Source organism: Pocillopora damicornis, chromosome 3 (genome assembly GCF_964200805.1).
Source record: "Pocillopora damicornis chromosome 3, jaPocDami1.2, whole genome shotgun sequence".
Taxonomy (NCBI): domain Eukaryota; kingdom Metazoa; phylum Cnidaria; class Anthozoa; order Scleractinia; family Pocilloporidae; genus Pocillopora; species Pocillopora damicornis.
The window spans coordinates 8,883,856-8,906,663 of record NC_142672.1 but is presented as its reverse complement, the minus strand read 5'-3'; the positions used below and the strand labels follow the sequence as shown (position 1 = coordinate 8,906,663).

The window sequence follows — 22,808 nt, the reverse complement described above, 5'->3', positions numbered from 1 at the left end:
GTAATCAGGCGTTCGGATTCATGAAACAGTTCGACGAAAAAGGGATTCGCACGAGTATATTTAAGTGCAATTAATGAATGAATGGTTTAAGTGTTATACTTCCGAAGTATACCATTGAATAACCGGAAGCCCACCCAAGAAATAAAACTCGTTATAGCCATCGAGCAAGAAGATTAGAAACCTCTTTAATTATCTTTACCACTTACGCTGGTTTTTTTTTTTAATACTGAGAACCTTGTTTCAGGCAGAGATTAGCCAAAATTTTTAAGAACATACGAAGAATATACCCAGGCTAAGAGTCAGTTTAGAACTATATAATTTTGTTCGTTTTTTTGTAATAAGTATAAATAAAGGTAAAAAAAAAATGTAAAACTGTGGTCTAACAGGACAATTAACTCACGTCCGAACTTTACCGCACAAATTTGAGAATATATTATATTATATTATAAACGTTTTCAGGCTCAAATCGCAGAAAAAATTTAGAACGTTTAGCCTCAGTACCCAAATTAGTCGTTCTTATGAAAAAAAGAGTGTAATTACTTATCATTTTCTTGTGCTTGCGATGCAAACGGTTTGCCCGTTTGCACCAAGTAATATCTTTATCATTCTGTCTGCAATTTCCATCACGACACTTGATAGTCACCCAGACCTCCCATGGCGAAATGTGCTTGTAGCCAAACCGATAAAGGAGGGTTCTTTTCTTTTATGCATTCAAAGTGGTGGGGCGTTTGAGATTTGAGATCAATACCACATATACAATCCCCTTCATGAACTTAGCCTTTGAGGACAATACGCGGGCTATCGTGTAATTCGCGGCTCGGGCAGTCACAGACGATACGCTAGGAAGCCTGAACACAAGGATTATCGGCGCACGAAGAATGCTTGGAGCATACTCACGTAGAACTCTCCTTCATCCACTGTTGTAGTTAAATCATGAGCAAGTGGCACACGTGCATGTCTCGTCGACTTGTCTGCCACTAAACGTTTTACTTAGAAATGGGCCGCCTTCATGTCTGGAATTTCAGCCAGGGTGTCATCATTCCTCATATTAAATGCAAATAGTAGTCGCAACCCACAAAGAGGCATTTAAATTCGCGACACTTTTTGATGCTCCAAAGGGACTACAATGGTTAAGGTGTTTTTCTCATGCCCTTGCACTTGATTCCATGCCCAATTAGCCTTCTCTCCGGACAATAGAAAAGTCAAAAGTTTGCTTCTACAGAGACAAGGGAAAGGGCTAATGGAATGCAGCTAGCCACCACATCGTTAAAGAGGTGCTCGATATCCTTGAGTTTCATTGAAGTTAAAAAAAATTAAACACTAACTACTGAATAATCACTAATGCATCCCACTTTCTCGACCAGGATTAAGAAAAATAGAGAAAAATGACACTCAGCAAGTTAAATCTCGTTGGATCTTGTTTCCACCCTTGTAAATACGCAAATGAATACAGACTATACCTAGTCGCCTCGCTCTAAGCTCGGAGAAATTATTATTTTCCTAACTTATGTAAGCGATTGGCGAAGCCTACTGACATAAATTTGCCTTGACTGTTTGCATCTGTGTTCTTAAACAACCGTGGCTCAAGTTGTTTCTTACCTTAATCCAATACCTCCATTTCACTCACTATTGATCTCTATTCTGAAGCAGAACTATTCCAAAAGTCCTGTCCTGTTTCATTTTAATTGGAAAGGTTTTGTACGCAGTGAAGTGCAGTAGACTTCATTTGAAGATGTTGACGCTTAACAGCTGTAATTACCGTGTTTGGGCCCTCCGTTGCGCCGAAGGTCACGCAGGTGTGGTTGCGGAGCTAGGCTGTGCACATGTGCTCAGCAATCATCTCATTTTTTAGCATACTTGGTTATTGTTAGGTTATTCGAAGTCACGTTTTCTAAATTTGCAATGGTTGGCCTGTTTTGAAAATGAAGATTAATAAATGAAGATACAAAGTGAAAAGTCCAGGACGGCCCGTTGGGAAAAACCGGCGCATAACTGGTCCGTAAACTTCGAAGAAACAAAGAAGAATTTTAATCTTAATCTTGCCTTGGGGAGAATTAATTAATCCTGCCAACCTGAAAAAAATCTCAGGTTATGTTCATTCGTGTTATCTTTATCATTGCTATGACAAAAAATCCAGCATGACATTTTAGAGACTTAAATGCTGAGAAATTTAGAACTCAGTTATATTCATTCAAAATGAGACATTGACCGAAGGTAGAATTAAAATTGTTTGAAATGAATCCATTTCCGTTATTTGTTTAGTTTACTTTGCTTTTGTTTTTGTTTTTTTTCAAGCTAGTGGTGACTGCCCTCTGTTGTTATTTCAACCTACTCTTTCTTTATTAAATGATCCTTATATGATAACCATGCGTAAAAGTTTTGATCGGTGGATATCTAAAAACTTGTCAACCCCCGTACTCCAAGTTGAACGATTTGTGCTTTGCAATAAATTATGGTTTTTCTAAATTTCAGTGCAATATTGTTATTCTTCCTTTCTGAACTACTAAAAATTAACCACCCACACTTTATAATGACCACTAAAACGAGCAATCCCCTTAACAAAAGTGAAAAAGCTGTAAGTACTTCCCCTGTATTGGATCAAATTCTTTCCTCAGCTCAATTGCACTGAACAGTTGTCAGATCTCCCAAAGAAATTCTAAATCAGCTGATGACGTAACACTACAAACATCGCGCATTAGACCCGTCCCCAGGAGCTTCTCGTTTACCTTCGACCCGCCGTAATTTTGACAACAGAGAAGGCCCTGGCGACAAAGTTGATCCACCAGAAAAATTGTACTGTCTTTTCCTGCCACGGCTGTCACCAGGCGTTCTTTCTTCGTCTTCGCACCTTCCGTTAACCGCCATTAAATTTTGCAACCGAGGCTTAGGAAAAGAAATTATCTTTCACGCTCTAATGTTGAATTTTTGCAGGTACCGTCAATATTATGAAATTTAATTTGAATCTGAGCCCTCTATTCAGTGAGATGAAAGATTAAAGCGAGAGATAAGAATTGTTGGATTGGTTGGTTTAGTACTGAATAGCGTCTATATCATTAAGCCGACTCTTGCATCATCTTGTAGTTGTGTAAGCTTCCACACGCTGCAAAATGTTGAGGTTTTTCCTGGTCACTTCTTGACGGGGGATCACCCACACTATTTTCTTGTCCAAAACTTCCTGTTGGTGTTCCGTAACCACCACCTCCAGGAGTCTGGACACGATAACAGTCCTAACGGAGAAAGAAGGGTTCTAGATCAGTAAATCAGAAAGGAATTGCGTTTTTGATTTTGGATCATCAGTGTGATCAGTTATCCGGTATTTCCGGTCTCAGTCTTCGGTTTTTCCCTTCTGAGACATTTTGTTTAAAGTCTCGATCCTAATGAACAGGTTTTGGTTTCAGTTCCGTTGTCTGCTTGTTTCGTTCTTGGATAGAATTTCTCCACCTCGACTTTTTTATTCTTCTGAGTGCTTGTTTTTTTGGTTTTAAAAGTTTTTGTCCACTTTTGAGGTTTCTGATTGCCCCAATCCCCTCTCATAACATTATCCAACATATATTAAAGTTCACACGGCAACCAGGTGGACAATCAGACATGGTTTGATGCTACTCTGGTTTACAGATTTAATGAATGTAACCGAAGAAGTTACAATTCATAGACCCAACGTTCCGACACCCCTGTCTAGTGCCTTCATGAAGGCACTAGACAGGAGTGTCGAAAGGTTGGGTTTAGTGTCTCCTGTCTAGTGCCCTGATAAAGGCACTAGACAGCTGTGTCGAAACGTTGGGTCTATATATTGTAGCTTCTTCGGTTACATTCATTAAATCTGTAAACCAGAGTAGCATCAAACCATGTCTGATTATCCAACATCATCCAAACCCTTATCTCGAGCCCACGATCATTCCGGCTCCTTGTCAGCAGTAAGGTCGCCAAATGATGGCAAAGAGGCTAAATGACCCTGGGCTCGAGATTGTCTATACCCAGGTGTTAACGACTGATGCGGAAGCTTCGCTTTGTAGTACTTACCCCTGGCTTCATTTTGACCGATGCTTTGCCTCCGAGATTTATCATTCGACCATCTGACTTAAGTAGCAGGCTTAAACCTGGACTGCCCGGTTCACCGCCTGTAATAAAACCCGTATTTGCCTTAGCAAACGTTATCAAATGAAAACACAACTTTACGTAACATTGTAGTAACTAAGGAAGTCATCTTCCCAAAAGTCCTCTCACACACTGAGTATTTTCTTCTGCTCTTTCCTTTAATTTTTATCGTGCTGTTAGGACAACTTTCATTCTCTTGCAATGAGTAAATCACAGCTCTTACTAAATCACTGGAGGAGTAAAAAACTCTCTTTCATCTAGCTTTCAATGCTTGCCCAGTTTCTTACGACAAAAGCGTTGTAAGGCACGTTTATCCCAAGGGATGCTGCTAGGGCCAATTTTATATTCAACATGTGTTGGAAGAAAAGTTACCCAATGAAATAAGTTCTTCTCGCTTTTTAGGTTAAGATCTTGGGGATGATTATCCTATAAATAACACCTAATATTTCTCAATTGTCTTTCCCTCAGAATTTGGTGGCACATCAAAACAAAATCTCTTAATTGATAACTTTCTTAAATCTCCATACCTGTCTATAGGACAGTTTATAAAATGGTTATGAGAATTTATGAACGAAGAACTCTTGGAGGCGAAGTGGCTAAAATACACAGCAAACGGTTTTGAATGGTTGACATTTACTCCATTTTGAGTAATTCAAAGGAAGATTTTCGATTTCTTTCCTGGTTTGTTGCGTTTTTCCTCAAGACTTACCTTTCAGTCCATAAGGTCGAAATGCTCTTCTCTCACCAAGAAGAGAAAGAACTTGCTCTTTTCTAAACAGCAGCTCGCGTATAACACCGTCTCCACCCCTGTGAAAACCATTCCCACCAGTACCGGGGTTGAGATGAAAACGGCGTAGAATCACTGGAAACCTAGCAAGGGCGGAAAACATATCAGTCTAGAGCCCAGGCTTACTCTTTCTAAACCTTTTCAAGTGACAACAAACAAGTCGAGGCCTTCACTAGTTTGCCCTAACCCAACTAATCCTTGTGGAGTTAGAATGTGCCAAGTGTTCTGAACTACGTTTTTTCTTTTTCGTATTTTGTACAAATTTTGTTCTTTCCTCTTTTGAGTCCCAATATCTAATTAGTAATTCTCCTTTAAATCTGACACACATCTCGAGGTAAATATGTTGAAAAAATTTGGAAAATAATCGAGACTGAGGCCGCGTAGCATCTCATCCTCCCACTGTTCCCCGGGCTAGCCGTTATTCTCGTGAAAATTATCAACTAAGCTACCTTCTTTCGATTATCTCTGGATCTGTGATCCTGGTGTTTGTCATGTGGACATGAACTCCACTGCGTCCGTCCCATGTGGGTCCCTGCGAAGAAGAAAGGCACCTTCTTTCAAAAATTAACACAGTATCATCTACATTTATGTCTACAATTTTTTGAAAAAGTACTCATTTGTTTTTACTCGGCCACCAATAAGATATTTGAATAAATATAGGTCAAAGAAAGGCAAACAACAAACAAATCTCAAGTTTGCTGCAGGGAACAAACAAGAAAGACTGTGGAGCGCTTTTCGATTGAGATTCGTAAAACCAAACCTCCATAAGAGAAATAGCCAATCTGAGCAAAGGTCAACAACACCAGCAGCCATACACGCATTAACAAGTTACGACTGGTTTACTTTTGTATCTGTTTGGACGACAGGTTTTCCGGATTTATCAAAGAGCCAAATGTAGCAAAACCATACAAAGCTGGATTATTTTCGACACTCAATTGAACACTTATCTTTCACATAACTGATCAGATCATTCGTCCTTAAGTGACCAGTAACTTAAAATCCTTAGTGGAAACAACTCACCGCCCCAGATCCTCCGCAGATTGTCTCGTAGTAGCCGCATCCTTCGTCGCCAAAGGTCGTGTTATTCATACAGCCCTGTCACACAGGTGGAAAGTGAATTAGACAGACAATAAAACACACACTTACCGCCCCGGATCCACCACTGATTGTCTCAATATACTGGCAATGCTGATCTCCAAACGCGGTTATGTTCATACATCCCTATACAAAGCGATACCTCGCTGTCAGTAGTACACATTCCTTTTAGGCTTTGCGGCTATAAGTTGAAATTAAATGTGCGAGACATTCTAGGGCAAGTGACATAACACGTGACTTCTCACTAACCTGTGACGCAGCGCACACTTCAAAGGCTTTCAGCACCACGTCAACAACTCGCTGACTGGTCAATACGTTCCCGCCAACAACTGCCGCAGTTTCCGTTGGATCCAAAACGCTAGCAGGCGGAATAACCACTTTTACTGGCGCCAAACAACCCTGAAGGAGGGAAAAAACAGTGTTGACGGGTCTAAAAATTTTCATAGTATTGAAGCCTCTGAAGGATTTGGTAAATTATCTAGATAAACGCAAGGAAAACAGACGCAGCTTATAATTACCTGGTTCAGCGGTATCGAGTGTTTGACCATGCACCGCAGACAGTAAATAATGGCAGAAAAGGTGATGGCGCGAGGTGCATTACAGTTCCCGTACATCTCGGGCCCAGTTCCTGTGAAGTCAAATACTGCGCTGCCCTGAAACGAAATAATAATAACTTCATCGAAAAGTACCCTTCGCTGAAACCTTTACAGCTTTATTTTTCACACTGAGTACAAGTCTTAAACAAAGAAAGTTGTTCACTTAAATTAACGTTACAGGAGGCCGTTCAGTCTTGGAAGACTGAGAACTTTGTTGAATGACCTTAAAATTTCAAAATTCTGCCCCAGTATAGTTGGACAATTGATTTGGTTATGGATACCATTAAAAATCTTATATTGAACTAGAATTCCACGTCCTCATGTGAAGACCATCTACCTCTTTCTCGTCGATGGAAATTGTAAGTTTAATTCGCGATCCATCATCCATGTGATCCTCGGCGGATAGTACTGTCTTTCCGGTGCGTTCCTGCCGATTTAACAGGAAAACAAAAGCCACAAATAAAAACTCTACCCGCAAAAGATTTGTCAAGATGAAATGTCAAATTTTTTCGGGTAAAGAAAGACGGATATCCCTCTCTTTTTGCTGTGCATCAATAGCTGTTACCTAAGGTTTCCTGATTAATTCTACTGCAAAGAGCTTTTTCCAATTAAAGCTAGTCACAGAAACCAATCAGAGCAAGAAAAACATCACATAGAGCCAATGAGAACACAAAGTGGATATGACGTAGTCGACCTGAAGCGCGGGAAAACACGAATGACCAAGTCACGATCGGTTTAAGTTTTGTATCTGATTGGCTGAAAGAATGGCGCGTTTCTAGACCAATCACAGGACGCAGTGAAACAATACCTATGCAATCATTCACTGTTCGTGTAGTTCTGTCATATTTCCTCACCTTAGTTTTTGCAGCAATATCTTTCAGCATTTCTCGAACAGCAACTTCGGCATTATGCTAAAATAAACGCAAAAAAAATTCACTGAAATAAGAATTATTAAAACAATCTTCAACACAGACCAAGTCACTTTTATATTTCGTTGGAACAGCTTCTGGGAATCTTACCTGAATATACTTCATGTATGCCTGCACCACGGGCAGGCTGTATTCTTCTATCAAGCTACTAATCAGTTTGATCCCCTATAAAGTAAAAATATCAAATTTGCTATTAACCAGCCGAGATGTCACATAATCATCGCCCAATCACAGGGCACACGTCTCTATAGTCACCTGTGTAATTAAACTCGATTGAATTTAAATATAAGACTATTAAAAGATGGAAGGCTAGGGGAGGGGAGGGGAGGGAGAGGACTAAACATGCCCGTACCTTATGATTAGCCGCCACTTGGGCCTTAAGGTCAGACAGGTTGTCATGGAGATTGCGCGTTCCACTGCATCCGGGATGCTTGCTGGGCTCCATAAGCTTTTCAATCAGTGCTGTAGAACGAAGACGTCAGATTAAAATTACTGGATTGACCCTTGTCCGCTTCACAATACAACTACGGGTCATTTCGAATCTGGACGTTAACTGCTGTTCGAAGTTCTATTGTGACTCTGGATAAAAAAGGGCAACCTTCTATGCTAGAAAACGTTCTATCGGTATCTGTTCACTTAGTTGCGTTGGCGAGCATTAAGTTATCATTCAACATTGAAGCTCAAAAGCACATTATCAGAGAAGAGTGCCTGAGTTTAAAGTTGGAGATGCAAGGTACCGAGTTCGACAAGTAACGTTGTACCTTCTTCTTGAAAGACACCTCCTTTAACTATTTTAAATGATTTGAACACGGCTCCTTCTTCAAATATGGAATGTGAATCAGGCGGCATGGACCCTGTAAGGGAAAAAAATGTATAAAATGTTTTCTCATATGTTTAAATATAGAAAAGGTTTATGAGACAAACATAAGGATAATTCCAACACACAGGATAACATCTGCGCTCAAAAATGGACGAAACAAACAAATACAGGAGAAGAAGCAACAGCAACAATAACCTTTTCCGGGCTCTTTATCGTGGTATCGAGAGAAGTGCTTAGGACCTGGGAAAGAGGAAAGTGCATTTCTTGTTTCCCAGATCCCAGCCGTTCAGTGCTCGTGTCTCTACTGATCGAGAGTCTAGCGTAAAGTACAACAACAAAAACTCTTGTAAATGAACCTCAAGAGCCTTCATAAAATGCCTCACCTAAGAGCTAATCAAAATCATTGTACGGAATCTTGTGTTAAAAGACATACGTTAAGGAGTTTGTGAACGCTGAATAGTTCTTGACAGTCAATATCGTTCTGATAAGCTAAAAAGGATTGGTACAGACCTGGAGCAGATCCTCCGATATCTGCATGATGGCCACGGCTTGCGACAAAGAACACGGGCTTTGATTGACCAGGATAGAAAACCTGAACAGCAGAAGAAAAGGAGCGAGAGACAACTGAGTCTTCCTTAGTTAAATCAAAATTTTGTTTCCATACTGATTCTAAATCTGTGAATTTGCATTGCGCCAGAGTACAATTTTTTTCGTCTAATAAGCGTAGCATGATAAGCTGGTTGTCGTGTGCACCATGCTTTATCCCTATCAGAAAATTCTTTATTTTAGGATGTCTATCTACCTTGGAAATTTTCTTTTAATCGAATGTTTTTCCTATGTGATTCGATTTCGTAAGTTTCGAAAATAAGACCTAAGTTGCTTCCACCCAAGCCACTTTTTTTTAAAGCTTCGTGTGAAATTTAGGTTTAGCGGTTTTTGTAATGGTCGTGTTAACTGTGGGTCCATAGGTGTCCTAAAAAGGAGACTTTATAATTCTCTGGATCGAATATCTTCCTTACCGGGGTGATGACAGTTAAATCTGGAAGATGTGTCCCGCCTGCGCTCGGGTGGTTACTGAGTAAAACATCACCTTCCTTCAGATCATCTCCTAAAGTGCGAATCTAAAAAGAATTTCAGGTCATGATTAGCCATGAAAGAATCTCGACGAAGAAGGCAATAAAACGACATAGATCAAATTAAAAAAATTATTAAGTAGTATTTAGTTGAAAATAGTGTTGTTTAAACCTGATATTGCACAGTTTCCTGCATGGAACCGAGATGAACTGGGATGTGTGGGGCATTGGCAACCAGGCCTCCATCTGGTCCAAACATAGCACAGGAAAAGTCGAGTCGCTCCTGCAAAAAGTGAAAAGGTATAACTGTAATCAGGAAATTTCTACTCCATTGACCAAAGAAGCCATGATAGAAACTCAGCCCCTCTGTATCAGGTCTCGTAGATCGGTGACTTGGATTCAAGTTAGTTCAGAATAAACTAAAAAGTTAGTCTCAACCGCAGAAACAAAACCATTTAAAGCAATAGACCAACCTTGAACGCCAAAACGTCCCTGAGATAGATACGAAAAATTTAACGAAATAACATTCAGTATTATATCTCACCTTGATGTTAGTTGAAATTGATGTACGCTGAAGAACTCTGACGAATGCGAGAAAAAAACAGAATCAGGTATTCTGTGTAAAAACTCACCACAGAGTTGAAATAAATCTCATTTTACTCACCGGCCCATCTGCTCAGCTGTACTCATAAAACGATGGGAAAATATGGAAAGCTGAGAAATAAAAGAATGAAACTAATCACGAAATACAAGCAAACTGTTCTGTGACAGAGGTTACATGGAGGAGAACACCTTAAAAGAACTGCCTCGGAGGCACAGAGATAACTTTTTTTTTAGTGTGACCCTTCCACCGACATCTGCACCCTGAGGACATTGATACACAACCTTGGAAACTGTACGTAGTATTTGTTAAGAATCATTGTATCTGACCAAGTGGCTGTTTACATCCCTTTGAATCCATAACGTAGTTAACGCAAATAGAATGCCCATATTTCTTATGCAACAACCTTAGAATTCAGAAACGTTACTCTCACATAAGCTAGTCATAAAATTGATTCAAACAGTACCTGAATCGCATCTAGTTCTGTTCCAATACTCTTTTTGCCTTGGTTTCCTCCAATCTAAAAAGTAGTATCGACCATACTGGTAAGTGATATTCAATTACGTTGTGTGATTGGTTTGGAAATTTTGCACCACCCTCTCGTGCAGAAGAAGAAAAACGAAATCTCATCACAACATTAGTTCACTTCAGTCCCTTTTAACTGCGGTTTTCATTTTGAGTTCTCAGATGTTTCATGATAATGTCCTTTGTTCTAATGGAACGTGGTTGTTACTTTCGTTTTGGTTTTTTGACGCCCAACTGAGAGGTGCTCAGAAAAGACTATCTTTGTTAAGTTAAACTTGTATGTAATTTTCAGACCCAGTATGTCGTGTAATGAACATTGCAGTTAAGTTTAGAACGTTAAACGCGTTACACCACTTCTGTTTCATTTCCAGATTCAAGATGGAGTTTCGTGCGAGGAGAAGGAAGCAAATGGTTCAAGAAAGTTGCAACTTACTTACTGCCCGCCGCGCCTCTTGGCGCATATAGCAGCGGCGAGATCAGAGAGCTGCAAAGCAGGCGTTTTTAAGGAAGCGCATCGACTGCTACCTTAGTGCCTATTCATGTCTCGCCCAAACCATGCACTGTTTTCACAACACACAATTCGCTTAGAAGAACATCAAAAATTAGTCGGGAAGCTTTCCATTAGACAATATGCCAATTTACTAATAAAGCAAACAAAACCTCAATCTTGATATCTCCTGATGAAGTGATAGACGCTTTGCATTGTGGTTCAACAAGAACGGTACTGAAAAACAAACATCAATTTAATAAATACTCTTCTTGTGTTTGTTTGTGATTAATGTGTGGTTCATTTTAAACCTCGTTCACCTGGTATTGTTTACGATAATGGCCGGTCCATCAAGAAGCTGGCCAGCGGACAACTCCTCAAGGAGGTACACCATCGTGTCATGAAAACCATCTTCAAAGTAACACTTCGTTGTCTAGTGTAAGAAAGAAAAGCGTAAGCAGACCTTGTATTTTCGTGGCTATTCCAAAGAAACCTCAACCTGATGGCAACTTAGCTGCCTCTAAAAGTCCCAGTGATTGACATGTAACTTCTCCCCAAGATTGCAATGTCTCATCCAACAGACAGGGAATGAGAATAGAGAAATCGGTCAGCAAGTTACCAGACCATTTTCTCTTGACTTATTTGCAAGGAAATTTTTGGCAGCCAGAAGGGTAGAATTACTCAAAATCAGATTCAAAGAGTTGAAATTCTCTTATTAAGATTTCATTGGATCTGCGATTTTTCCCTTAAGAATCTTATCCATGAGACATGGGTGTAAACTTAAATCTGAAAGACGTTCTTAAGAATACCTTTTTCACCGGGGGAGGGGTGCTCGCTTTTGGTATTTCATGTGATACGGATGTCTTAGAGTGTCCAGTCCCTCTCACTCTGATGTCATCAATTAAGATCTGTCTGTTAGGTATCGTGAAACCAAATTCCCGAACGTATCTACAGTAATAAATAGAAGAAAAAAAAATTCAAGATTAAATTAAGGGGGAAATATACATGAAAAGCCAAAATCATTTTAGTATAAAAGTCTTTACCGTTCCTTAAACGCCTGTCCAAAATCACCATGGCGACAGGTTTCTCCTTCCTAGAAAAAGAAAGCAATCAATACTACTTTTTCTTGATTCCCGTTTGGTCGCGACTTTCCTTATCAATGGTCATCGTAAATGACGAAACTGTTCACTTAGAGCAAAAAAGACGCAGAATTGTTTTTTTAAACCAGGTTAAGCTGGAGATGAGGTAAACAAAAAAGTCCTACCTTTGTGTCTTTCTGAGGATCAGCAGTACACATGAGCGCGCAGTCTGTTCCACTGTACCGCATATGAAGGAATGCTTCTGTGGAGATCTGGTTCCTTAAAATTTTTTAATTAAAGCAAAACGTAATTTAAGGCTTTTAAGTTACTTTGGACAAAGTTAAAATTTGGGGTCATGGAAATTCGAACCCACCGTAGAGATTGTTTGCCGGATGCCCAACTACTAAGCAGAAAGAGTACGCTTTGGCGATTGATATCAAATACTGTGGTTCATATGTGGCCAATTTCTTACTTACTGCCGGCATCAACTTTGACCAAGGCGTCTTGCCAGAAGATAGAGTAAAAGAGATCGTAAATTTCGAGCTAAGTTATTGCACCAAATCAAGATTTTATTTTATTTGTCCAATCAGTCAAGCCTCATTATAGCACACTGAAAACGTCAAACTACCCTTTCGCATTCCCAACAACACTCATCGGAGCTCAACCCCTATAAAGAGCAAAAAGGGAAGAGTTTAGGTGCTTAACTATCAGCTCCATGGTCCAGCTCTTAACTTCTTCCTTCCACGCCCTGCACAGGGGTCGACCCTGGTACCCAGAGAGAGTGTCCGCTCAACTTCTACAGGGCGCGTAGAGGGAAAAAGGTAAGAATCAGCCATAAGGTTCTAGAGTGAATGATCGATCACTATCCTGCGCGGTACACATTGTAGTTCTTTTTTCTTTTTTCTTTTTAAACACCCTTCCACTAAAAGTGATTGATAGAGTGACCACAGTTTTATCTGTGAACAACCGAACCACGAAATGCAGGAAAGCAACACTTACTCTTCAAACCCTTGGCTTTTTAGTTCCTCGACACACTTCTGCATCAAAAAGTCAATTCGTTCATCCAAATAGCCAAACGACTCTGTGAAAAAAAAAAAAAAAAAGTCAGTCAGACAAAAAGACTCTGATTAATAATTCAAGGTAGACAACGGCGAATAACAACTAGTTCTTGTCACCTAGAACATTTCGCAGAATGCTGGACGTTTTACTGAACTCAAATCATATAAAAGAAACATTAGCCTGTTACCTTTATTGTATTCACGTGCACACGGTTCCTGCGCCTCGTGAACCACATCTGCTAAGGCCAGTCCGTACGCGGACAGAATACCACCAAATCTGTTTGAAAAAGTTGTATCAGTTCTCGGTTTATTTGTAATAATGGATTGAGTAAGACAACAGTTTATTTAAATATTAGCCTTGAGTTACAGTTTCAGTCTCAGCTAGTTTTCAATATGAATAGCGGGGGTAAGTTTCTAAAGAATCTGTGGTGCTATATTTGTGGGGTGTATTACAAATGCTCTTTCACTATTCACAGAGAGGGCGATAAAGCCGACAGCCCCATCCGTTAAATCTCGTCATCGCCGTAAAAAACGTATCCTTGGTCTGTATCTGTGTAATCCTGACCCAGTAGTGTCGAATGCCAAAACGTAAATGAGGGCGCTTTTAACACCAAACCCAACGGAATTAAGACGGCCAATCAAAACAACGGAAAAAATTTCACAACGAGCCAATGGGAACTCAAAGTGAAAACCAAACGCGTTAATGTTCAACAAGAACCAATCAAAAAGCTAGGTGAAGAAAAAGGAAAGCAACTCAGAATAACTTCTTGTACTCAATAGAAAGTGTTCATGGACCAAAAAGGCGGTTGAGGTGAAGAATGACGAATGCTTTCCTCTTTTTGCATGAATTGCGAAAAATTGATGTTTTCTCCTTACCGGTGAATGAACACAGATGACATTCCCAGGGACCGTGCAATGGAGCAAGCATGCTGGCCACCGGCCCCACCAAAACAAGCCAAAACATGACGTGAAGTGTCATGGCCTCTGGCCTCAGTAAGCGCTCTGATTGGTCGACACATGGTCTCGTTAGCAACTGTAATGAACCCCATGGCAACCTGTTCCACCGTTAAAGGATCCTTCTTTGCGCCGTCGTCCTGGGAGGCTAGGAATTCATTTACCTGGAATAGAAAACAGAAAAAATTAGCTGAAGAAATAAGTTAATAACATGGGGCCGTTCGAATGAAACAATAATCCAATGGGTGTCGACAGTAACCTGATATGGCACACCATCCTCTACGAAAAATAGATGTAAAACCACACCTAACCTCAACTTGGTCACTTGCGTTTTCTCGCTTAAGGTCCATTCGGCTGATCTATCTAAGGTTGTATGGGATTCTTTTGTTATATTTGTTTCTGCTTGGCTAATGTAAACACTTTCGTTTTGAATTCACGGCACTGAATAGAAAAGCGCTCTACAGGGGAACCTGTTTCGTTTTTGAGTAATCTTCATTTGTGACTGTGTCCCCGCGTGGAGTAAAGGAACAGTATGCTAAAATTTCGAAAACTGGAAATGGCCATCAAAAGGTTCCTCTTCTACAACTTCCAGTTTTCCAAAGACATTTTTGCAAACATTCCCGCACCCTTTAGCTCGGCCTGAAAGACAACTAATTGCTTCCCAACAGACAGCTCTGATATCTGTCATCTTGTAGGAGCTTTTAAATTTTACAATACATGATTATTTAAGAAACTGTTTGCTGTGCGTCTTCTTAGCGTGTTTGTTTCCTTTTTGAAATGGCGTAAACGACTCTTTCCTTACTTCAAGGAAAGTAATACCAAAACATGTATGTAAATAAGTGTTACCTCTTCTGTTAACTTCTTAAAAGCTGCCCGAGAACCTTCGAAATCCAATGGCAAGTCTTCGTTTTTACCGAAAATCTTTGGAAAAAATCTGTTGAAAAGGGCGTTACGAAGACAGCGATATTAAACATTAACCACTAAACAATAGTATCTTAATTTTAAACCCTTCGATGCCTACATGTAATAGAACATGAAGCCGGTCGAATCAGTACAAAGCTCTGTTGTGATAAGGTTATGGCTACGTGAAATATACTGCAGAAACTTAGCTACGAAATTATAGTTGCTGAAACTTGTAACTGGCCCGTGGCATCGAAAAAGACGGCAGAAATCTGGGAAGGAGTCCCACCGTTTTTCCTTCCTAGACTACATCTTGTTCGCCTGCTTTCTTCATAGTCTCAAGTGAGAGCATCTAGACAACCCTTGTTAAACCATAAATTTTTTAATTTCTGTAAAAAAGCTATGATTTCATAAAAGAACAGCATATACGTCATACTCAGGTAGAATTCTGCAAAGCACTAGGTTTGCATCTGTCACAGCCAATGGACCACCTAGGAAAATTAACAGATTTTGAAATTGCTTCTTTTAACTTTGCCTTCTAAACTCTTGGCTAATTACAATTATAATGAGTCACCATAGACGGGTGTTGGTAAAAGCATGGAGAGGGAAAGGAAGTCACAAAGTTCCCTTAGGGGATGGGAGGGAGGAGGAGAGAGTGTTGTGTGATGAGCCATGACCCTTTAACACCTAAGAGTGACTAACATCTAATTTCTCCTTACAACATCACCCCTGAATCAAACATTAAGGTCATGAGAATAAAGGAGATAATCACCAACTAAAGAAGCTTTTGATTGTTGAACAAATTCTCCTTGTCAGAACCCTAGGAAATGTCTGGAGAGTAGTATGGAGAATATTCATACTGACGTTAGGGAGTAAAGGGTTAAAGATGGCTTGCAAGGAGACCAGGTAGAAAAAGGAGAAAAAAGCAAACCATTTGTTCTTCCTTTCTGTTCTACTTGTGAGCATAAACTCACCTTTTCGGTAACAAACAGGTCCTGGATGGGCACTGGCTGACTCAGGTCCAACAACGAATAGCCCCGCCCTGAAAAATAGGCGAGATCCACCTCCTGCTGCCACAGTGTTGATGTCCAGCTACAAAAACAGTTATCACAAAAAACAGTCTTTCAAGACCAGTTCATATTAACAAATTTCAGTTGGTAACTCAGTCCACTGATTTCTCTGAGTGGTTTTTTAATAGGCCATTTTGCAGTTGTGTACTTAGTTTCCAAGCCTTTGATTTGGAGTGAGGCTGAAGTTGACCATGTTGTGATAGAGACCAGTATGTACTTAGCATGACGACATTAGAAAAACAGTACGGTTTGTATCATAACAAGGTCACCCTTAGCCTCATTCCTGTTCAAAGGCTTGGCAACCAAGCATGCAACTGTAAAATGAACTATTCCAAGGAAGGACTACAATTTTTCTTTTTCATATTCAATGCATAAGTTGTTGTCATAATTGTATACTTTGAAGTTTTGACTCCAAAAAAGTAAACTTGTGTGAGTACCAGACAGACCAAGATACACTTCTTACTCTGGTTTGCATTTCAGCATTTCAGATGATATCATGTTACTTTAAATTAAGTTTTCCCTTTTCTAGTAATATCTGAAAGTATTTGATTAAATGGAGATCTGATGGATAACAGAACAATTCATACATGAAACTATGGGTGTCAGAATTCAGAGTTCTTGAGATACCACAATGAGAAAGGATGAAAATTATCCAAACCAAACCTCATACCTGCGGTGCCTGTATAGTGATTCCTGCTGTTGTTGTCTCAAACACATGTTCATATTGACCAGCAAATCGAGACACATCTGTTGATGTTCCTGAAGAAAAAAACTGTATAGTTACTCACCAGTATGCAGCTGCAAAAAAATACTTAACTAGGACATTACATAACTTTGGTAAGAACTATTTAGGAATATGTTGAGATTTAAATCTAGGATGTGAAGAAAGTCTAGCTAGGACAAATTACTGTTATAGGAGACACTGCATCACAAAAAAAATTCTCACTGAATCATCTCAATCAATGTAATTTGGGACTGCACTCTTTCTTCAAACATTTGGTGCAATATAATTAAATTGAAAATCGAGACACATTCTTAACACTACTTTTACCATCATTTTAGCTGTAACAAATTTCCAGTAAAAATATCAGACCTATTCAAGATCAAATAACATGATAATGTTTTATTCTTTTATTACCTCCCATATCAAATCCAATGACTGGTTGCTCTGTCTCTCTGTGAAAAGTTGTCATTGCATAACCAACCTGAGCAAAAAGCAAACTCTATTATCCTTTTGGAAAAAAAAGTCAAATGAATAAAACTTTGGAACCTACCACACCACCTGCAGGTCCAGACAAAATGGCCCTTGATCCATAAAACCTGCAAAAACACATTACAAATTACTGTGCAATTAATTGGAAACATGTTAAAATGTCCAGTGGATATCACTTCCTTAACTACACATACCGTAAATTACAATTACAGTATAATAGCAATATTAATAACAATAATAATTAATTGATTGATAAACAAAATGGCAATAATATCAATTACTTATAAACTTTGTTGACACAGTTCATTTCATTCAGGTTGAGGTAGAAAGCAGGACTTAACCCTTTAACTCTCATGAGTGACCAAGACAGAATTTCTCCTTACAATATTAATATAACATCAAGCAGACAATTAATGAGAGTAAAGAAAAATATTAACTAAGGGATTACTAGTTGATCCAATACCAAATTCCCCAGACTAACATCACAAGAACTCTACAACAGACAGTAAGGAGAATTACTCACGAGATCATGTGAGTTAGAGGGTAAAGTATAATTATTCAGTAAAAAAAACATTGTAATGCTTTTCTATAAATTACCACTTACTTTGACACAGGAGTCAAGCCGCCATCAGACTGCATAAACAACACTTTGTCCTGCAAAAAGATCAATCATAAATTAACACTGTAATACAAAAATAACACTGCGCTTCACAATCTACATTGTTATCAAAAGCAATGGCAAATTATTAAACACACAACATGACAATGACACAAATAAACCATCTTGTCTTGAGACAAGGTTCCTCATCCCACCCTTCCCAGAAATATTTGCACTCTGTGATTTCACAATAAGCTGCTCTGAGAGTGGATAAAAACACAGCTTTCTTAAAATGAGATATTATTAATAATGATTGAAGTCCCGGAGGGATATGTGAACTGGCATTCAGTGAGACAAATCTAAATGCTATACCTGCCCAGAACCTTATTTTCATCAGGTTTGGCCAGTGGCACAAGTTACCTTTCCTCTCAAACTTATTGGATATATAAAATTTTCGCACACACAGTAACCAATCAACCAACCTGGATGCCATCTTGAAAGCCAGCTGTAAATCCTCTGATATATTTCTTTATACAAGGGGTTAAATAAGCATCGGCAGAAGCTACACATTGTAAATCAAACTCAAATTCAATATGTTGTTAAAAAAAAACTAACAACAACGGCAATAACAATAACAGCTGATGATTCTGAAATCACAAGGTCTTCATGCAAAGGAGCAAATAATAATTACTGTTGTAACTTGCTATTGTAAAGAACACTAACCTGTGTAACCTCGGGGTACAATCCTAACCATGGGCATTATTGTAGAAGAGAGTGACACCTGATCAAAACCCATCTCTAGGGCAATTTCACCAACTTCTCTTTCATGTACATCATACCTGAATATGTGACAAATAATACCTGGTAAGATTTAACACTTGAACTTCCATTAGGGAATTATCAGTTATTGAGTAACTTCTCCAGACAATTATCCAAGAAACGGCTTACAACCATAGATCCCTTCATGAAATGACTGTACACCAATGTTAACATTACTTTTCATATCATTCTAAAGGGCACACTAGAATGTAAATGATTGCCTAAATCAAAATTATTGAAATGGTCTGGGTTGCTTCTTAGAGTGGGTTAAAATAACTTTTTAAAGGAAGCTCTAACTGCTGGAACAAGTTGGCCCTAAACTCGTATTATGAAGATCCTTTTGCAAGATAATTGGGGAATGGGAACCAAAACATATAAAAAGTGGAAACAGATCCAACCAATATTTACATGTTGGCCCTAAACTTGTATTATGAAGATCCTTTTGCAAAATAATTAGGAAATTGGAACTGAAACATAAAAAGTAGAAACAGATCCAACCGATATTTACATGTTTGGATTTCCAGGTGAGCACCATTTTGGATTGTTTGGCATAGACTAGTTGCCATCATTATCATTATCAAACAATGCTACAGTTCACAAGAGTCACTAAAGGATCATGCATGTAACAGAAGCAACCATAAAACATTTCATAATCAAACATGCCAGCATGCTCAATTCCAGTCCCCTTTATGAGATATTTAGATACTTACATGTAAGAGTGCATGAGCACAACAGCTAAACTCTTGATTCCTTTATCAAGGACTCTCTGTAAGAAAATATAGTGTTTTCTTCCAGTGTCAAGTTTTCTTCATTTGTACCTTTACTTGTATAATGTCGGTGAAATGACAAATGCAGGATTCCACTACTTTTGAGTGATATTACTTGTATCTAGTGCATATCTATTCAGTAATAATTATATTAAAATCAGTCATAATTACTTGTTATAATAAAGATGTTATACTTATAATAAAAATGTTATACTTGTTATACTTGTTATAATTATACATGATAATTCTCTCAGCTGATCCAGATAACGAAGTTCAGGTTGATAGACTGTCAGAAGATTACCTGTAGGTCTTTTCTAAGCTTTCCTTTGTCCAAAGGTTCCCACTCTTCAAGCTACAAAGAAAGATATATATAGTAAGCATCCATCATTTTCTCCATGTGTATAAGAATGATTTAATATCTCATTTAAAAAATTGGGTTAGTAGGCCATTTCTCAGTTATGTACACAGTTGCCAAGCCTTTGATTTAGAGTGAAGCTGAGGGTGATCTTGTTGTGATAAAGACCAGTATTTAGTTTACATGATAACAAAGTTATTTATATTTGAAAAGCAGCAAGGTTTGTATCATAACAAGGTCACCCTTAGCCTCACTCCTGTTCAAAGGCTTGGTAACCAAACAACTGTAAAATGGACTATTTTCAACTGGACATAACAAGTAAACCAGGTAGTATTTGCTTTGATTTTAACTATGCTCCAGGATGGCTTTAGAAAACTTGTATTTATCTCAAACCAACAAGATGCAAAAAAAAAGTACAGACTTGTTTACTTGCATTTTCCTATTTAAATTTTAATATTGATCAAATGTTAATATCAATCAAATGTATGAAAAATCATTTGAAATTCTGTTAAAGTGGTAGGAAAAAAAGGAAGCATTTTAGTGGAATTTCTGAAGCCGAACTAGAATTCTGGAGGAACTGTAAATTATAAAAGGGAAGTCACAATTTTAATGTTTGTCATAAAACTATTTCTTTTAAATCTGAAATTAATTCATTGCTATCTGCCACACACACCTTTTGCCCAGTGCTTCCAGACACTATTTTATAGTTTTGTGGTCTTTGAATTTTACTGTCATCTTGCTCTAAAACCAGTCTACCTTTCACAACAATAACATCTTCATGCAGTACCTCTGGACATATAACTTTCTGTAAAAGAGCAATTAGTCATCAACTGTAAGAAATCATATATCAACAAATTTCTCTTTAAATTCTAATCCAATCTTAAGTGCACAGGTACTACAATCTTCAGTTGAGAAAGGCTCAATGGAAGTTTTGCAATCATGCAGTTTTGACATTCAAATTGTGTTGTTGTCATCCAGCACCTGGCTGTACTTCCAAACGCCTAAACAAGTGTTGATGGCATAGGAAAGCCTCTAGCAACCTTCACTCAAAATGAAAACACTTCTTTTTCCTGTTTTAAAAGGATTACTTACTAAATCAAATATATTAGGTCTTGTCTGATTGCCAATATGCAACAAATCATGGAATCCTTCAGTAATAACCAGAGCCATTCTTTCTCCCTTTCGTTCCAACAGAGCATTTGTAGCCACTGTAGTCCCCATCCTTATCCACTCAATGTACTTTGGATCAATTGGCTGATCTGCAGGCATCTTTACTCCTGTCACCTGAAAAACAACAGTTACCCACTCTCCATTAGTCATATAATTGAAAGCATTGGGAATTCTACCAAATGATAAAACAAGCTCCCCAAATTTTCAGGGGAGACAAGGGAAAAATTTCCACACAGCCCTATACTTCATTATGTATCCACATCTTACTGGTGATACACTAAATAATAAATCCCCATATATGGATACATAAGGAAGTACGGGGCTATGCGGAAATTTTGCAGGACCCTGTTAACCATTAACATGTATGGATAATTTGGTGTCATCAACTGCATTGATAAATGTAAATTGTCCACCATCAAGATTTTCTAAAGCTGATGTTTCAATTGTTCGTCCCACACCAGAGCAAATGCCAAAGTATAGTTGATGTTTCTTTGCAATAAAAGAAATATTTACATTTGTTTCATTGCAAGGAGGCATGATCTAGTCCTGATTCTTAGTTATGTATGGATGGTTGATCAACTCCTCTAGCTAGGAGTCTTAAGAATTTTTGAAAGCTCTTTACTAAAATATTTTTAAATCACTGGTTTGTGTCACTGATACCAGACACGGGTCATGGTAAAAAAAATATCAAAAAGTAGAAAACGATACAAATAAATACCAAGCTTAGAATCAAAAAGTCTGTAAAACCATCAAGGTATAATATATAGATTTAGCCAAGCCTAAAAGCGGAGCTCGCATTTTTTTTTCCCGCACGTTACTATAATAACAGAATAACCATAAAGCAATAAATTATATTAGCAATGGTAACGGCGTGACGATCTTCAATAGGTCAACTATTGGCAAGTTTAAGTTATCTCTTCAAGCTAAATTTAAAAATCCTGCCAGAGTTTTTAAATCTCGATAACTTCTTCCACGATGCCTAGTCACGTGACCAAATTAACTGGTACCTATAGAGATTGCTGAGTTAATCCAGGTTGTTATATTTCTCGCTTTTTTATAGCTTAAAGACAAAGAAACACTTTTACCTGTTCTAGAATCCGTCTTATTCCTTCCCTAGGTGCATCAGGATATGCAGGATCAACTGATAGCAGCTTCATCACTCTTACTTCTCCGTTGGGACATTCTGAGTAAACGTCTGTGAAGGTCCCACCTCGATCGATGGCGAACCTGAACTTGCCACGATTCTCACCGGGCGAATCTTGGCGGTTTGACATTCTTCAAACTCACTAGCACTTGAAAACTATTGTGTGTACAAAGTATTGAAACCAGTGATACTAACAGAGTTTGTAAACTCTAGAAGGTACATGACCAGTCTCTCATGAAACTGACAAATAAACTGGTAAGAGCGTCGTTATTTATCCATTCGTGTCGCGTGACCTCACTACGTAAATCAGGGACTGGTGATATTACGTCAGAGCGCGTGACAAGCACGAGATCACACAACAACTCGGCCATTGTCTCGTTTCACTCGTAAAGGCGAGGTAATTTCGAGGATTTTAATCATCTAAATCAAAAGGCCCCTTCTATCAGAGCCTTAACTGGTTAACATAAAAACCTTTGTTTTACGAGGTACATTAAGAAAGATCATCAGGATAAAGATGACAGACTGAACCCTTAGAGGTATTTTCTCGGAAAATGAAACTTAATCATAAGTTTTGAAGCAAACAACTCGTGACTCAGTCGTGATAGCAACAAGTACTATTCTCGTTCTAGAATCAGCACATATTGAGAATTAAGAGGATTAAATTCCATGTGGT

At 38.6% G+C, this 22,808-nt stretch overlaps 1 protein-coding gene across 3 annotated transcripts; it reads right to left on the bottom strand.

Annotated features, from left to right (window-relative positions):
• Positions 1-2,005: 2,005 nt before the first annotated feature.
• On the bottom strand, positions 2,006-22,519 carry LOC113680646 (5-oxoprolinase). Of its 3 annotated transcripts, none has more exons than XR_016184978.1 (40): positions 22,077-22,519; positions 20,914-21,105; positions 20,495-20,626; positions 19,768-19,818; positions 19,410-19,465; positions 18,604-18,719; positions 18,363-18,442; positions 17,887-17,936; positions 17,344-17,389; positions 17,208-17,274; positions 16,740-16,828; positions 15,974-16,091; positions 15,436-15,490; positions 14,946-15,033; positions 14,022-14,263; positions 13,334-13,422; positions 13,087-13,168; positions 12,273-12,366; positions 12,052-12,101; positions 11,818-11,956; positions 11,329-11,441; positions 11,182-11,245; positions 10,463-10,516; positions 10,060-10,109; positions 9,940-9,976; positions 9,568-9,678; positions 9,342-9,443; positions 8,833-8,914; positions 8,264-8,356; positions 7,855-7,964; positions 7,593-7,667; positions 7,428-7,484; positions 6,911-7,000; positions 6,496-6,630; positions 6,227-6,376; positions 5,903-6,103; positions 5,332-5,414; positions 4,805-4,965; positions 4,021-4,118; positions 2,006-3,227 (listed from the first exon to the last, which is right to left on the bottom strand). XR_016184978.1 is itself a non-coding variant. In XM_089200393.1 (40 exons), exons 1-40 carry the CDS (start codon positions 22,263-22,265, stop codon positions 3,054-3,056), a joined length of 3,939 nt encoding a protein of 1,312 aa, XP_089056519.1. In that variant the 5' UTR covers positions 22,266-22,519; the 3' UTR covers positions 2,006-3,053. The 3 variants fall into 3 exon arrangements, 2 of the variants coding, with proteins under 2 accessions (XP_089056519.1, XP_089056518.1); XM_089200393.1 differs by having other exon boundaries at positions 6,029-6,103; XM_089200392.1 differs by having other exon boundaries at positions 5,903-5,977.
• Positions 22,520-22,808: the final 289 nt, after the last annotated feature.